The sequence below is a fragment of the Gobio gobio genome, assembly GCF_949357685.1.
Source record: "Gobio gobio genome assembly, chromosome: 13".
Taxonomy (NCBI): domain Eukaryota; kingdom Metazoa; phylum Chordata; class Actinopteri; order Cypriniformes; family Gobionidae; genus Gobio; species Gobio gobio.
Window position 1 is genome coordinate 49329763 of NC_137106.1, and position 15300 is coordinate 49345062.

Sequence of the window (15300 nt, forward strand, 5' to 3'; positions counted from 1 at the left end):
CACAAAAACTGAGTTGTATATAAACACTTTACAAAAAGGTTTCATTAGTTAACTACTTAACATGTATTAAAACGAACAGTACTTCTACAGCACTTATTAATCTCAGCATTCACTCGTTAAAATCTAAAGTCGTTTTTGTTAACATTAGTAAGTGCGCTGTGAACTAACATGAACATGACTGTATTTGTATTCACTAATTAGGGCTGGGAGACTTCTGATTTTTTTATTCAGTTTTGAATAAAAATGTTAGCAAACGTTACAGTTAGACATGTTCACAATTATAAGAGTTAAGAGAAGAAAGTGACCGGACGTTCACTCAGAAATTAGTTATTGTGCAAAGTTATTAGACTCGAGTTGAACTTGTTTTTAACTTGAGTGCAACAGCCAAACATAAAAACAATAGGAAGAACAGCGCAAGTCTGTTTTTACAAAGCATTACTGATGTTATTTATTGCAATTTGTCTAAGAAATATTTCACATTTTTAGTATTTTATATTATTTCTGAGTTGAAAGGATGTTTAAGATGAGATTGTACGATATTTGCCTTCATATTTCATGCATATTTTCTGCAAAGACATTTAACAAATAAGAACTTTATTGTACATTTACTCCATGTTGATCATTTTAGGAGTGTGCACTTGGAATATAAACTTTTTAACCAGATGATTAGTAAAGAGAACGTTATTGTTTTTAAGTTGACTAGCTAAACATTATAAAATCCAATCGGTACATTTTTGCTGTATCGCCCAGCCCTATAACTAATATTAACAAAGATGAATAAATACCGTAACTAATGTATTGCTCATTGTTAGTTCGTGTTAACGGATGAGACCTGATTGTAAAGTGTTGCCACATTTACATTGCACATTTGTTTACAACTATTTACTACTCCATGTTGGAGTAGACGGTGGCTGGAAAGCGGTATGCTGAAAACAATCAATGAAGATTGATTAAAAATGAGATAGATCGACCCTCTACAAATGTTTTTCTGGCTGCTAGAATTTGGGTGCATGACTAGCACATACATCAATATCTGAAAAATAAAGATATTTTCGCTATATTGCCCAGTCCTCCATACTTGTGCTACAGTACTTAAAGACATATGCAGCAGAACAAAACAAATCTCAAGCGCGGTGAATGTGATTTCCAGAAATTAAAAGGAAAGTGCAAACCTTTGGTCCATTTCGTCCACAAGGTGCCTTGCATATGTAAGCAATATGAAAAGGAGGGGAAGGAAAAACAAACGCCAAAACATGTATTTTGATCACTATGTCCTTTGTCATGATTAAAGTCCACTTAAAAAGACTGAAAATCTAGCCTAGAGGGTTTCAAAACCTCCTGCCAACACTCCAGGAATGCTCCACCCACACATCACGTACCACTCGACATCTCTGCTGGACGCCTCCTCTGGAGCCTCTGGAGCCTCGGCTGGATCCCAGACCCGGGCGCTGGGAGAAACCGGCCCTTCCTCTGGGAGCGCTGGAGCCGCGGCCTCTGGACAGTGTGGGGCCACGGGCTCCTCGGTTGCCCCTTCCTCTAACGTGAGCTTGGAAGTCGTCGTAGCCGTAGTAGGGATCGTCGTATCCGCCTCGGTAGTTGTGATAGTCATAGCCGTAGTAATCGTAATAATCTTCATAGCTGTAATAGTCATGGGGATACGAATAACCTCCCCGGGCACCTCGTCCTCTCACTCTCGTTGGGGCATGCATATGGGGTGGGCCGTAGTAATAATATTCGTCATACCTGGAGAAAGAGAAAAAAAAAGAATGCATTTGGTTTAGTAACTAGTAGGGATGCCACAATTCTCAATATAATATTGAACCGTTCGGTGCGGCATTCACGGTTCAATACGCGCTTGTGAATTGCGTTTGCATTGAATTCATTATTTTTCTACAAATTCTATCATTTCCCTCCATCCCAATACTGAACAACACGACATATATTCACATCACACGCTAGTGGTAGAGTTATACTCACGCAACACTTGAGTTATTCACAATCAAGAAAGTTCATTATTTGCATGCGTTTTAAAGCCTTGTCGGCTCATTCGCGTGCGCGGTTTTAACATGCGCTTTTCTGAGCGCGCGCACTAAACGCCTGTCAAACACGTGATTACTGAACTAAGTAGTCGTCTTACTGCGCTAATACTGTCAAATACACACAAGGTTAACATAAACACAGTCGGTTATGTCTAAAGTGAAAGTAAAATCGCGCGTGTGTGTGTATATTAGATGTGTGCAGGTCTTTAATTGAAATCGGCGCAGTCTATAGTGAACACGCTGTCCTTAAAGGGACAGTTCACCTCTAAAATTATGATTATTTACTCTCTAATATTGTTCCAAACCTGTATTCATTTCTCGATGACAGAATTTTCATTTTTGAGTGAACTATCCCTTTAATGTTAATACAACAAAAGACAAAGAGAAAAATCACTCACTGTTCTTGACTGAAAAACTAATACATTAGTTTTAATAAGAATCAATGTATATTTTATAGTAAAGTCTATGTAGTGTTTTATTTTTACATTTATTCACTCAATTTCATACTTAAATGCTGCTGTACTGCTCTGAGCTGCAAGTGTAAATCTTTATATATATTTATTTTATTTTTTACAGTACACTAGGAACCTGTAAAAGGGCTTTTTTTTTAAAGTAAAGTTTTAAGTTTAAGTAAGGGTTTTCAATTCTTTTCAAGTAAAATAAAGAAAGAATATTGCAATAAAAGAATAGTCTTTTTTCTCCTTAACCTCTTGCTGTTCCTGTCGCCTAAGAATAGAATAACAAAAAACTGATGTGACAAGCCATCCGAACCAAACCGAAAACCGTGGTTAAAAACCGAGGTATGTATTGAACCGTGGACTAACTGTATTGTTGCATCCCTAGTAACTAGATAATTCAGTCTTCTATTATGCCCCATTACAAATCTTGATGTTGTTCTACTAGAGCAGGCTTTCCTGCTTGAATGTTACACTCGGATTATGAGGGCATAATTAAGGGTGTGGCCACTTGAGTGACAGGTGGATTGCCACTATGGTCGAGCTAGGTGGGCGTGTTTTCAGCAACCAGGCACCTCAGCTCCGCCTCTTTGCCCATTTTCAGTTATCCAGGGGTGCTTCTCAATTCTTATTTGAGCATCCTTGTTTCCTTTCCTAGCTTCCTTTTCTCGCGTCTTATCTCCACCCCTTCAGGATGCGAGAGAAGGACGTAAGAAAAAGACGTGAGGATGGAGGAATTGAATCAAGTGAAATTATATATCCTTGCTCCCTTTAGCGTCACTTCAAAGCGTCGTCAAATAATGGGGACTCTACACCCAATGGATTTAGTTTGCACATCGGGATTCTTGAACTATAACTATTTATATTGTAATAGTTTCAACCATTGATATGTATACGAAGATGCCCCATTAGCGACTGTTTCTATGGGCCGCTATACGTTAGCTGTCCGCCTTTTTTCGAACGGTCAAAGCTGGTCGCTAACGCACTTTGTGAATATTCAAATGTTGCCTGTGCGTCTGCAATCGTAGTTATACACATGCATGTATGAAATTAATATCTATACATCAATAGACTGAAGCAGATGAGTTAGGATTTGTTTATCATTAATGGTAGATAATTCTGCATATGCTACAAGTATTTTCTTAATCTCATTAATATTGACCATCAGAGAACCCTACAGACACATTGCTCAGCTTTCACTGAACTCATTATAAACAAGTTCATTGGAAAGAACTCAAACCATCAACCAATCAGCCATCAAAGTAAATAAATTATAAAAATAGTATTAACTTAGCTAGTAATGTGTTTAATAAACATCAATATAGCCTATTTATTAAACCCATGTTTAAAGTTATCATAGATGTTATCTGAAAGCTTAAATTCTCAAATCATCCAAAAAAAAAAACCCTCAAAATTATACATCACATACCTGAATTTAAACCATTTTTAAGAAGAGGGAAAATTATGAGTCAAAATGATAAATTATACATTTATTTAAAATATGAAAACAAACCAACACATTGTCACCTGTGAAAGGTGATCTAATTTCTTCGGGAATTTAAATCGCGCTGGGCTTTACAGAGGCTGTTGTTTTTTATGCGAGTGATGATTGACAGCATCTGAAGTGTTGACTGTTCTAAAATGGCGGCGCGTCGAAGAGGCCGAATGGGGCATCTACGTATACATATCTATGGTTTCAACCCCTACAAAATACCACATTTGTCCATATTTTATTTAACATTACCGGTTATTAATAACAACTAATTATTCCGAGTTATTAACTGCTTTTTATTTGTTGTTTATAGTATTACAGTTTGTTTCTTTCATTTTCTTGTGCTTTGATATAATTCTGTAACTGTCAGTTGTTGTTATTTGACATACATTTGTGTCTTGTACATGTAAACATAATTAATAATAATAATAATAATAATAATGAATAAACTGTGGCACGATGTGAAGGGGGAGGAGAATTAATAAGTGTGTCACGTTTAGTTGATAAAACACTTCCGCCAATGGATACACCCGTGTATCCTCGCTCATGACTCCTCAGGAAGCCTCCTCAATCCTCGAGAATTGAGATGTCCAACAAGATGGCTGAGCTCGGTCGGTTTCCGGGTCATAGGATGGAGGACGGAGGAGCGAGAAACGAGGAGGGATATTGAGAAGCACCCCGGGATTGACGCGCTGCCAAGATGGCGACGGCCCACTTTAGGCTTCAAAAATGCTCTTCGGAAATCTACGGGTGACGATTTTATTTTTTTTCAGTCTATGGTTTCAACGCAGTAACTGACTCAACCAGGCCCCGCCCCTTTATTCTGAGTATGAATTATTTAAATGAGGAATATTGTGACGTGTTTGTTCCTGGAAGAAAACTCAAGACTACAACGGAGGCGTTTCAGGAGTTCAGAAACACTGATATAGAGAAGAACTAACAGCACCATCACACACTAAAGACAGTAATACAGGTCCCCTTTAAAGCATTCAGTACACTGGTTATCTTCCAGGGTAAAATTCACCTATATAAGTGGATTTTTATAACAATTTTACTTGCCGACTGGAGAAGTAGCCGGATTAAAGCGCCAATAACAAAACATCTAGGGAATCGCCAAAACAAGAGAATGACTCTGATTTTATGACACTTATAGTAAGTGTATAATGTGGTGAAGGTAACACGGTTGTGCTGTTGAGTGTGTGTGCGAGTGTGTGAGCGTTATCGTAACTTAAGTACACTACTTGACAGTTTCATCCGCCATTAGTATTCACTAGTGTTTGTTAGCTCTAAATGCTCCTGTCAGCTGCTGTGTTCAGACTTAAGGTGTGTTTGATGTTTGCTATATTCAGGAAGTGTACTTTCTTGGAGCAAATAAAATAAAAAGTGAGTTCATATATCTGACTGCTTGTATTCATTTGTAAAAATGTAGCCATGTGAGGTAATATTAAAAACTGAGGATGCAACGCATCGCGATATCGAATTGAATCGTTGGCATTATAATCGTAATCCAATTGAATTGTGAGACCAGTGATGATTCACACCCCATCAACTGCATTTCATTACTGAATGATTCAGCGTTTTGAACGAATCAAAGATTCAATGACCCGTTCATAAACGACTGCCTCATTCTTAAACGAATCGTTTGAATGAATAACTCAATCAGGGCTCTACCTGTTTTTAAAACTAAAAAAATGTGTGTGTTGTAAATATAATTTATTCTTAAGCAATATTCTCACCAGGTGTTCAATCAGCTTTGACATGTTTAAATATGTACCTTTTATAAATTGCATTTTCCCTAATCTTATTAAATATAGGCCATGCTTCAGCTTTCATTTCATATTCTTGAATTTGATCAATAAATTAAATTAGAATAAGACACTATAGGGCTGTTACCAATCAAATTAAATAATTTACACTAAAAAAAGTTACAACTGCTTTAAATAATGTTATGAGATTGTTTAAAATATTTTTATCACCAGTAGGTGGCGCAGGTCTGAATGAGTGAGTCAGAGTCGCTTCGTTCAAACGGTCGTTTATGAACAGGTCATTGAATCTTTGATTCATTCCCTAACACACACTGTTGCTGTGAGATGCGTTGTGGTTCTGCTGTGATAATTGTGCTGCTGAAATCGAATAAAAACAGGCAAAATTGCATCTAAAATGTAAGTGACTTAATGTTAATTGTTTATGGAACGGTCATATGAAATCAGTGTCACGTTTTCAATTATGATGGTATTCAGGAAAACAGCACTCTTGATTGTATAACTATCATATGTTAAAGCTACACTGTGTAACTTTTTTAGTCTATTCTTAGCTAAAAACACTTAGTTCTTTCAAAAATATATGTGCTCATTAATGTATATTTACTTCTTTCAAGTAATAAAGTATTCTCGTAAGTTTATAATATGCCATTGAAAATACATAAGGTAATGGGATCTAACGGTGGTCGCCATGTTGCCCCTCCATCTTGAAAGTACATTAGCCAAAGAGGGACATACCCGTAAATTCAAGCTTCGCTTTTCGCGTTTTAACCGGTTTTAATACTCGATGGCACTTTAAAAAATTCTCTGCGTCGCGCATGTGCGCGTCAACTTGTTCAGACTTGTCTGGTGCATGTGCAGAGAGTTTTCATCTCAGCAGCTCCAGTAACAGAGTTATACAGAGTTTTCCTGGCTTGTTTATTCCTCAAAAGTCTGTTTTTCCTTGTGTGGTATTTCTGTGCGTTAATAACTCCGTAAGTAATAATAGTTATTGTCATTGTAGATGTGTTTCAGAGTGTGTCATCGCGTAATTCAGTTGATGTCACCTCAGAAGTATTTTTGTGTCAACATACAATAGCGTAACGCTCACCTATTTGAATAATCATTCAGTTATTTTGTTATCAACAATGTTTATTCGTTTATAGAAAATATTTGCTTGTAATGTATGTTGATGGAAATATGTATCAGGTCTGATCGGCATATTTAACAATTGTTATACAGAGCGCACTGCAGTGCTAACGTTAAAGCGGCGCACACACTTTTGTAACCGGACACCGCTTGTTAGCAGCAGCAGCTCCTTTTAATGCAGCTGCATTTAGCGCCTATATATGGTACAATAAGCTCTGGTTTACGGTTACATTATACAAATGTTACTTATAAGTATAGTTATACAGTTCTTAACTGTGTATGTATATTTACCATCCTTATTTGTTCTCTCACAGAAACCACATTTATGTACATATCCACGCAAACCTGTTTATGCCTTGTAATTGGATGACTGAATAAACATTACTATCATCAAAGTTCACTCTGGATTAGCTGCAGTTCTTTCTAGCCGAATAATTAGGCCAGTTGAGTTCCAACCATCCCACTGCGCACAGAATATCCCACAGGCACCGTGTCGAATGTGGGCGAGGTCGAACTGGAAGCCATGTTAATCTTGGACTAAATCGGCCACCGTAGTAGTTGAAACGAAATCGGAATTGAGAGGAACAGAAACTTAAATTCACTGGATAGTCATATACCAGTTCACCACTAGATGGGGGAAAATATCACACAGTGTAGCTTTAATTTATAAATATAAAAACTTTGCGTGTGAGCGGCGCTCATTTGTTTTGATTTCTCCTCGAGAGACTGTGCGAGTGTCAACAGCTCAACCTTGTTACAGTCAGTTCATTATACATTATACATTATCCTCTACCGATCGCCACTTACACTAATGAATGCAGAATCATTCTTTCATTTTGGTGATTCTCTAGTTATTTTTGTTATTGATGTTTTAATCAGGATGCATCCAGTCGGGCTAGTAAAATTCTCTTTCATTGCCCCTTCAAAAAATCCATTAAGCCCCTTCAAATTCAGCGTTAAAGGTGCACTATGTAACTTTTTCCAGTAAAATATCCAAAGGCCAGTGTTATACATTTTGTTCAGTTGGGCACTTCTCATGATTTACAAATAGTTGGAAACATTTGTATTGTATTTTACATATATTTACGTATGTACATATTGTATTTTAACCAATGAACGGGGACGTGTGAGGGCGTGGCCTGTCGATGACATCATATCTGCGTTCCCCTCGGTTTCTGGTTTTATTCTGCAGAAACGCTTTCCTCTCACTACAGTGTGAACAAGTGTCAAAGCAGCCGCTGAGAGAACGCACAGAGTAACGTCATCACATCATCAACACACTCAGATGTGTGTAATATGATCAGCAGAGCTGCGTTACCTCACACACACGAGCGGAGGAGCGGAAGTGGCGACTGTGGCATAATAAAAGTCCCGCTGCTCGTGAGGCGTGTGTTGCGTTCATCTTATGAACAATCGCTCCAGCGGTTCCTCAGCTCCACAACACTCGTCCTGCTCTGCTTCACTACAGTAACGTTAATAATCACATCAACATGATTTCTGCTCGAGTCCTATCCCGATTCTTTCCCACCGGCTGTGAGCTGAAGACCACATGACCCAAGAGTCTGCGCTCAAACGTGCCGCCATCAAACTACGCCTTTGTTTTGAACAGGCGACCTCTAGCGGACGGAAAACTTACATAGTGCAGCTTTAAAGTCGAGCCATGTCAATGACTCTCATTAAGACGGTAACTTGCCGCCACCTACTGGTGGTTTAGATTCATGTTTAAAAGTATCATTCTTTCCAACATTTCTTACAGTGTTAATTTTGGCTGCAATTTTTGATTTAGTTTTAGTCATATTTTAGTCACCGAAATTTTTTTTAGCTTTTAGTCTCCTAAAATCTAATGAGTTTAGTTCAATTGTAATACAGTAAACATTTAAGCTTTACATAACTGACTGTCACTTGAACTGACATTTATTTTTGACATTAAAAATACACGAAACAGAGCTCAATTCACTTTTCTGTTTGTTTTTTAAAAACATCTATATAGTTTTTATAACTTTGTATTTCTGTTTTAGTTAGTAGGCCATATCAGGTTAAGCTAAAGCTTCAAATAAGTTTGTTTATTTATTTATTTTAATTTCCATTAACATTTATTTAATTTCAAGTAATGACATTTTTTTAAATGGTTTTAGTGAACTATTATAACCCTGATACTTTATTGAATATGTGTCAAATACTGGTCTTTCCTCCTGACTATGAATTAAATGGGAATGAAATTAAATACAGTTTATTGTGTAACCAAAAACAAACATATAATGCGTGACTTTTAATGATAAACAAGCTCGAAATACACCGGGACTCTTATTTTGAAATGCGCCTTACTATTGCAGTTGCAAGAGCTCATTCAAGTTCAGATTACATAAAATATGCAGTTACAACCGTCTAAAACATTACTATATAAACATCGTAAAGTAAACAGTCATTATTCATCAGCATTAGTTCATAAACAATTGCCTGGCATAAATGTGCGCTCTTCATTGATTGTGAGCCTGTAGAAGCTCAACAGCGCCGTGTTTTCCAGCGGTTAGATCAGTTCAGATCAAATGTCAAGTCAACTTTATTTATATAGCGCTTTTAACAATGTAGATTGTTTCAAAGCAGCTTTACAGTGTTAAACAGGAAAATAATGCAGCATAATTTTATTCAGCTGTATAGCCATTCTGGAAAAAAAAACGCTGATGTCAGTTCATTTCAATTATCATACAGTGACATTGTGGGCTTTAGATCAATAATTAGATCAGTAATTTAGTTTAAATGGTTAATTTAGTTTATTAATTAGATTTATTTCGATGTGCGCATCTGTTACACAGGACATCAGTTCTGACTGGATCTCTTCCCTAATCATCCCTTCCCAACATTCTCGTCTCGTTTTTATTTGTTGACGAAAATGACAGTTGATTTTCCTCATAGTTTTTGTCATCCAACACTAGTTTTTATTTAGTTATAGTCTCGTTTTCGTCAGTGAAAAAAGGTTGATGAAAATTACGATGAAAATTATTCGTCAACGAAATTAACAGATTTCTTATTTGTATATTCAAACCATTTTTGTGTCCTGTGACTTCAGAAGGGTGGTATATAGCGCATTAGTCCTATGGACTTTTGTTCTGATACTTTAAGCACCTGGAAAATTCTGCCATGTTTTTCCATTTTCTGGGGAAGAAAGTTGTGACAACGCTCATGAATGCCTTACATTTGAGTTTTAGCAGCTTGTCTCTGGGCCTTCCGCTCTTTCCTCTTCTGATCAGGTGGCTTTGCAAAGACGATTTCAATTTGTTCCCCTTCCAAATCCTTCCCATGCATTTCGGCTAGAGCCTGTGGAAAACACAGATTAAAACCTGCGCATAAATTACCAACAACCTCTAAAAGGATGCAGAGGAAGAGATAATTACCTTAACAGCACCATCTCTCTCCTCAAAGTGGATGAAGGCGTAGTCTTTAAGCTTTTTGACCCTTTCCAGTTTGCCAAACTGACAAAACGTCTTCTCGAGATGCTCTTCCGATACCGTGCTTGCCAGGTTTCTCACAAAAAGGACTTTGACCTAAAAAACAGAAGAGAAAAATCATCTTTTCAGTAATTAGACAACTTCTAATTCAATGCTCTATGAGGTGACTGTCGTGAGGGGGGAAGAGTGTTCGGGTTTCACCCAAAAAAAAAAAAAAAAAAAAAAAAAAAAAAACAGAAAGCAAATATTTTGCATAAAGAAAAGGCCAATTTAAGACCATCTAACATTTACATAATTCCCTTCAAATCATAAAAACACTCGCGTTCATCTCTGTAATATATCCAGCGTCCTGTTTTATTCTCTTTCGCAATTATTCTCATTATTTTAAGAACTTTTTCCACAGCTAACCAGTTAATCAACCTTAATTTGCTTGGTTAATGTCATCGGTATACACATTATTTATGCCTTTACTAGTGGTCACTGATTTAGATTTTTTTGATGACGATGCCAATATAAAGCCAATATGATATAATGGTATTTAATTAAAAAATATATATAAATAACATGCATAATTTCTGCAATTAAAAGTTTAAATATAATGAAAATAATTAATATTATATTTAGTATACTTAATATGTGACCTGTTCTGGCAAAATGAGTCTTAAGATACTGTGGAATACTAGCACCTGTACTTTATGATAATGTGGAAAAACACTGAAAAAAATATTTTTTTAGCTAATTTCAAAGAACAGACATTCAAAAATAATCTCCCAAAGTTTCGTAGTCCAGATAATTGAGTAAAGGCATTTATAAATGACTATTAAAGTTGACAAAGTTCTACTAAATTCGTTGGAAATGAACATTGCTTTTCTCACTGCTGAGCATTGCTATATTCCAGGTATCCCCTGAAACGTCACTATCTCTGATCTCCAAATATGGTGTTAAACGTTGTATAGAACCGATCAAAAAGCTTAGAAATGTACACAAACAGTGACTCACTGAATCATTTAGAGCGGCTATAGTGTAGGGGTAAGGCATAAAGTTGAGACGCAAATCGACCCGATGTTCGAATCTGCCCATTTCCCATCACATATCAGAAAGGCAATAAAAATTAAGAAAATGTTAGAAAAGTGGAAATAAAGCATCTAACGCATTCTATTCTCTCTCTCTAGCAAAAATGTAGCACCTCTGTTCAATCTTTCTGATTTTAGTAACATTTTGTAAAAGTGCCTTTTAAAATATTCATTCAAATAAATACTTTAAAATAATTTGAGCTTCAGCCTCGTTTAATAGCATACATACAAATATCTTTGGTCAAATTAAGCTGTAAAATATATAGTTTATCCCTTTAAAAGCAATGGATTTTGAAAGATATTAACAAAAAGCAGGTTACAACGATTTTCTCAGGTTTTAAATTGGAAAAAGAGGGCGGACGACCATAATTCAAATGGGTATATCTTTAAAACCATTCAAGGTATGGTCACTAGGACTCATTTTGCTCGATCAGATCACATATTTAATATTTTACATATTTACTAAAACTATTTGAATAGAAAAACTAACACTTTTAATAAACATTCTTGATTCTGTTATCCTACTATAGTATTTTTTACAAATAAAGATGCTAAAAACACAGATTAACCTCTTAACAAGCGCCCCATTTTTGTGGAATTTTTTGAAAACGATATACCCAAATGAAAATGTCTGCAGCTCTTAAACCCTATGGTCTATATTCATAAACCTGGTCTTATTTTAAACTAGACACTTGAAATATTGCTACCCAAGAGTCATAATAACTCAAAGTAATATGGGAACAGAGTAATATACATGTAAATATACATGTAAGTGACTCACGTTTTTTGTTTTTTGTATTCACTTAGGGAAAAAAATATTATAATTTAATGTTAAGAGCCTGAAAATAACTTAAATATAAAACTGAATGTCTAATCATGTCATGATTCAAATATGAGGATGATTCTCTCAGTAATGTAGCTTCTGTGAGCTTTTATGTCAAGAAAAGTCTAGGCGTCATTTCAAAAAGGCCATTTATTTCAGAACATTTGCTATTGTAAAGAGTAGTTTTTCATTCAAATAAATCTGCAATAAACTGCAATATACTACTAATTATAATGGATAAACAGTTACTGAAAAACTAAAGCAACTATTTACAGAGATTACAAAGTGTAAAAAACTCATTTAGCTGATGGGAAGCGTCAGTGAGAGACAGCGCGCTCCACTGGAGTTGCGCCATGGAGAACGTGCAGCCAGCGCGCAAACTGTATTCACCAAAGCCTACTTACGCAAACTGCGCAAGATAATGCCTTTTGATTGGTTACTAAGTCCATCAATCAAACCTTTGTTGGAAAGGCATTGGCTGGGCACCGAGTGCCTTTATCCAACGAAAACCATGGGCGCAATGATTGACAGCTCACCAAGCCTGTAAGGCACTTCCTCTATATGATGCATCCCAGAAGAGTCTCTGATTGAAGGAGAGAGACGGGGGAGGGTTTAAAATACGTGGGAGAAGCCATTCTAGCAGGGGGAGTTTGCCAGACACGGAATAGAATCGATATTTCATTGAAAATGGACATGATTGATCACGCTAACTCAAAACTCTCTTGCAAACAACGGAGGATTTTTAGTTTTTTCCCTATTTTTTCGTTGTTTTGGATTAAAAAGTGGGATGCATTTTGAAGAGTGGACTCTTACACAGAGATGTATGCGGGTGTTTATTGGATTCGTCCGATCTGATCTGAACGACAGGAGATGAAAGATGAGTAACGCTGATATTTTTCTAATGTTTACATGGCTGGTCCTTTAGGGTTTCATTTAACCCTTTCCTCTCTGGTGTATTTATTGCAAAAACAAGTTCAGAACATGAATCTTGAGTGTTTTAGCTTTCAAATGATGCATAGTTTGTGATAGTTGATTGAATATTTTGTATAAAACAAAAGTAAATAAAAGTACACACACCCCCACTTCCGTCAACCCCCCCGTCCACGAACCAGTGCGGGTTAAGAAGTTAAAAGAAAGTAAACACCGTAATTAACAGTTTACTCCATAATCTGAGAATTATATTGGTTATATGCACACAAGACGACCTGTTTTGTTCTCATTGTATATGCTTCCTCTTGGGACTATTCTTTCTAAACATGGGGTGTCATTTAATTTTTATGCTGATGACACTCAAATGTATCTGCCCATAAAGAAAAACGACAAAAAAAGCTTTAAGCTCTTTATCAGCATGCTTGTCTGATGTCTTGGTTTTCTTTAAATTATTTTGCATCTAAACGAGAGCAAAACTGAGGTTCTCTCTGTTTTCAGGCCTACAGATGCGTTCGCAAATTCTGATGGAGACCTTGGAGATTTGGTCCCTTATGTAAAACACTGGGTGTCATTCTTGATTCTGCCCTTAAATTTGACAAGCAGATTAATGCGGTTATTAAATCTAGATTTTTTCCAATTAAGACTATTATCTAAGGCTAAGAGTTTAACATTTGCATCGAGACTTGACTATTGCAATTCTCTTTATATTGGGATGAGCCAATCCAATATTAGTCGTCCTCAGATGGTCCGAAATGCAGCAGCCAGGCTGTTGACTGGAACTGGAAATGATATAATATTTCCCCAATATAACAAGCGTTGCACTGGCTGCCGGTTAGCAAAAGAACTTATTTAAAAATTCTGCTTTTTGTTTTTTAACTTGTTAACCCGCACTGGATCGTGGGCGGGGCGGTTGACGTGAGTGGGCGTGTGTGTACTTTTATTTACTTTTGTTTTATACAAAATATTCAATCAACTATCACAAACTATGCATCATTTGAGAGCTAAAACACTCAAGATTCATGTTCTGAACTTGTTTTTGCAATAAATACACCAGAGAGGAAATTGTTAAATGAAACGCTTAAGGACCGTCCATGTAAACATTAGCATAATATTAGCGTTACTCATCTTTCATCTCCTGTCGTTCAGATCAGATCGGACAAATCCAATAAACACAGCATACATCTCTGTGTAAGAGTCCACTCTTCAAAATGCATCCCACTTTTTAATCCAAAACAACGAAAAAATAGGGAAAAAACTAAAAATCCTCCGTTGTTTGCAAGAGAGTTTTGAGTTAGCGTGATCAATCATGTCCATTTTCAATGAAATATCGATTCTAATCCGTCTCTGGCAAACTCCCCCTGCTAGAATAGTCTCTTCCACGTGAAATTAATCCTCCCTCGTCTCTCTCTTTCAATCAGAGACTCTTCTGGGATGCATCATATAGAGGAAGCGCCTTACAGGCTTGGTGAGCTGTCAATCATTGCGCCCATGGTTTTCGTTGGATAAAGGCACTCGGTGCCTAGCCAATGCTTTTCCAACAAAGGTTTGATTGATGGACTTAGTAACCAATCAAAAGGCATTATCTTGCGCAGTTTGCGTAAGTAGGCTTTGGTGAATACTGTTTGTGCGCTGGCTGCGCGCTCTCCATGGCGCAACTGCAGTGGAGCGCGCAGACTCTTACTGACACTTATTATCAGCTAAATGAGTTTTTTACACTTTGTAATCTCTGTAAATAGTTGCTTTAGTTTTTCAGTAACTGTTTATCCATTATAATTAGTAGTTTATTGCAGATTTATTTGAATGAAAAACTACTCTTTACAATAGCAAATGTTCTGAAATAAATGGCCTTTTTGAAAGGACGCCTAGACTTTTCTTGACATAAAAGCTCACAGAAGCTACATTACCGAGAGAATCATCCTCATATTTGAATCATGACATGATTAGACATTCAGTTTTATAATTAAGTTATTTTCAGGCTCTTAACATTAAATTATAATATTTGTTTCCCTAAGTGAAAAAAAAAAAAAAAAAACCTTAAGTCACTTACATGTATATTACTCTGTTCCCATATTACTTTGAGTTATTATGACTCTTGGGTAGCAACATTTCAAGTGTCTAGTTTAAAATAAGACCAGGTTTATGAATATAGACCAT

At 36.4% G+C, this 15300-nt stretch overlaps 1 protein-coding gene across 2 annotated transcripts in view; it reads right to left on the reverse strand.

Annotated features, from left to right (window-relative positions):
• syncripl (synaptotagmin binding, cytoplasmic RNA interacting protein, like) overlaps nucleotides 1-15300 on the reverse strand; it is a 44902-nt gene that overhangs the window by 6353 nt on the left and 23249 nt on the right. The window contains exons 9-11 of one of the 2 annotated variants that reach the window (XR_013817784.1): nucleotides 10267-10416; nucleotides 10068-10189; nucleotides 1173-1743 (exon numbers count right to left, since the gene is read on the reverse strand). Coding sequence is in view for 1 of the 2 variants with exons in the window: in XM_079833465.1 (XP_079689591.1) it covers nucleotides 1380-1743; nucleotides 10068-10189; nucleotides 10267-10416 (636 nt within the window). In the remaining variant the exon portion in view is untranslated. The remainder of the gene's footprint in view (nucleotides 1-1172; nucleotides 1744-10067; nucleotides 10190-10266; nucleotides 10417-15300) is intronic. The other variant, XM_079833465.1, reaches the window with a different exon arrangement.